This window comes from Plectropomus leopardus, unplaced genomic scaffold (assembly GCF_008729295.1).
Source record: "Plectropomus leopardus isolate mb unplaced genomic scaffold, YSFRI_Pleo_2.0 unplaced_scaffold25371, whole genome shotgun sequence".
NCBI lineage: Eukaryota > Metazoa > Chordata > Actinopteri > Perciformes > Serranidae > Plectropomus > Plectropomus leopardus.
The window spans coordinates 1-2,265 of record NW_024627570.1 but is presented as its reverse complement, the minus strand read 5'-3'; the positions used below and the strand labels follow the sequence as shown (position 1 = coordinate 2,265).

Below are 2,265 nucleotides of genomic sequence, written 5' to 3'. Positions count from 1 at the left end.
ACAGGTCAACAGGTCCACAGGTCAACAGGTCAACAGGTCAACAGGTCCACAGGTCAACAGGTCAGAGCCTCGTTTTTTTGGGGTTTTTTTGCTTTGAAAAATGTTGGCAAGTGTTTTTTTATTTGAGTTTTTATTGGAGTCAAATTAGCAAACATCACGGAGCACACTGACATGTTCTTTCTGTTTTTGTTTTTGTTTTGGACGACAGTTCAGGAGAGATAAATTAATGCAAAATTAAAAAATACAAAGCCTATGTTGTTAAATTATTCATACAAACGACTTTTTAAAGTGATTTTTTAAAGAAAAAAATTGGGCTTTATTTCGGCAACTTTTTTAAATGCAGGGATTTTTACAGAAAACATTTTGGCAAATATTTTCTTTTTCTTTCAAATTTCAAACAGCTGGATTTCTGAAGGCATGGAAATAAAGGTTTTTTTGTTTCTTCAAAAAAATAGTTTTCAAAAAGATTTCCAGGCCTGGAAATTGATATGTACAAATTCCCTGACTCTTCCAGGTTTTCCATGACCGTCTGAACCCTGGATGAGTGACTCGGTCCAGGACTGACGTGCGGACTCACTGAGGCCGAGGTCTCTGAACTCCGGTAAACTGGCCGAAGCGCACAGCTGGTAGAAGATGTGATAGTTCCTCTCGTCTTCAGCCTGAGAGACATTTCAACACACGAGACGCACAGGCGGAAAAATGTCAAAACACACCTGCAAACACGTGGAAACCACAGACTGGATATAAAGATGGAGGACGGTGCCCCCACAGTGAGCTGACTCGGTCTGCAGCGCCCCCTGCTGTCTGACTGCAGTACAGCTCCTAGGCCCCGCCCCTCCATGTTACTGAATGGTCATAGGCTGAAATAAAAACTCAAAGTACACGACAAATAAATGTTTCCCAAAGAGGGTTTCTGTCCCTGAAGGTAGCTCATCACCCTGACGACTGTTCAGGTGTTTGTTTTGATACCTTCGGTTTTAATGAGTTATCAAATTATACAAAAGGAGGCTTTTCCACCATGATTGACAGCTGTGACAGCCAATCCGTGCCCTGGGATGCAGGGCTCCCAATGACATCACCCTCTCAAGATGGCAACGCTCGTACCCGGGATATTTTAACGTCACTTCAGCATAGCGGGGGTAAGTGGGGACGCGTCGACCATCGTTATTTACAGTCTATGGTTGAAACATGATGAAACACACGTTGAAACACGTTAAAAACACGTTGAAAACACGATGAAATACAGCGACCTCGCGCTGCCTCGGAGAATCCCACCGACCTGGAAAACCACGCGGGACTTCTCCAGCAGGTAGGTCCTCATGTTGGCTCCGATGATGTGGTACTGCCGGCTGAAGCCGATCTGGATGTACTTCCCAAAGCGACTGCTGTTGTCGTTGCGGGTGGTTTTAGCGTTTCCGATGGCCTGACGGACAGAGAGGACAGTGTCATCGGCGTAATGTCAAACCTGAGAGACCATCAGATCAGTTTGGATCAGCCGCTGGCTTCGTGACCTCTCCTGACACGTTTTATGTTATTCAAATGCATTTTATGCAGTTTTTAATTTGTGTGCAAATAAATGAAACTACTAACCAAAACAAAATGAACCTGAACTTAACAAAACTCTGCTCTACAAAACTAAACTCAACTCAACAAATCTGAACAAACCCTGACTGGAGAAACCTAGACCAGACTAATTTCAGTGGTTGCCTGGAGACGCTGTTTTGTCCCTCCGTTTCTCCAGAGGACAAAGTCTGGATTTTAGTCCTGTTCTGACTTTAGAGCAGTTTCAGGTCTGCGTTTTGCAGTTTGTTAAAATCAGCCTGCAGGTTTGAAAAAAGCCAACTCTGCGGAGAGAACCACATTCTGAACTTATCACAAATATCAGGGGCCAAACTCTGACCCCTGTGGGGCCCCTCGATGAGCTGCAGCTCTATGAACCGCTGGAACAGGAGGTCTAACTCCGCTCTGACACTTCAGAGGAAGTTCGGAGGATTCATTTTGTATTTTCCTGGTGCGTCTGAAGACACTGACCTCCATGATGGGGCTGGAGGCGAGCACCTTCTCCTCCACGTTGGTGTCGTTGGCCGAGCCGCCCACCGTGGCAAAGAAACGCATGGCGTACTTCGCCGAAACCGTCTTTCCCGCTCCGGACTCTCCACTCACGATGATGGACTGATTCCTCTCGTCTCTGCAGACACCGAGGAGGACGATGAAGACGAATCTGATCAGATCAAAAACCAGTGTGTGTGTGTGTGTGTGTGTGTG

At 45.8% G+C, this 2,265-nt stretch overlaps 1 protein-coding gene across 1 annotated transcript; it reads right to left on the bottom strand.

Moving 5' to 3' along the window:
- Positions 1–85: 85 nt before the first annotated feature.
- Positions 86–2,188, bottom strand: LOC121966642 (unconventional myosin-Vb-like; the record flags this gene model as incomplete). Its single annotated transcript, XM_042516711.1, has 3 exons — positions 86–659; positions 1,280–1,423; positions 2,032–2,188. Coding segments are annotated over 3 exons (502 nt in total), but the record flags the coding sequence as incomplete, so codon positions are not given.
- Between the last annotated feature and the right edge of the window lie 77 nt (positions 2,189–2,265).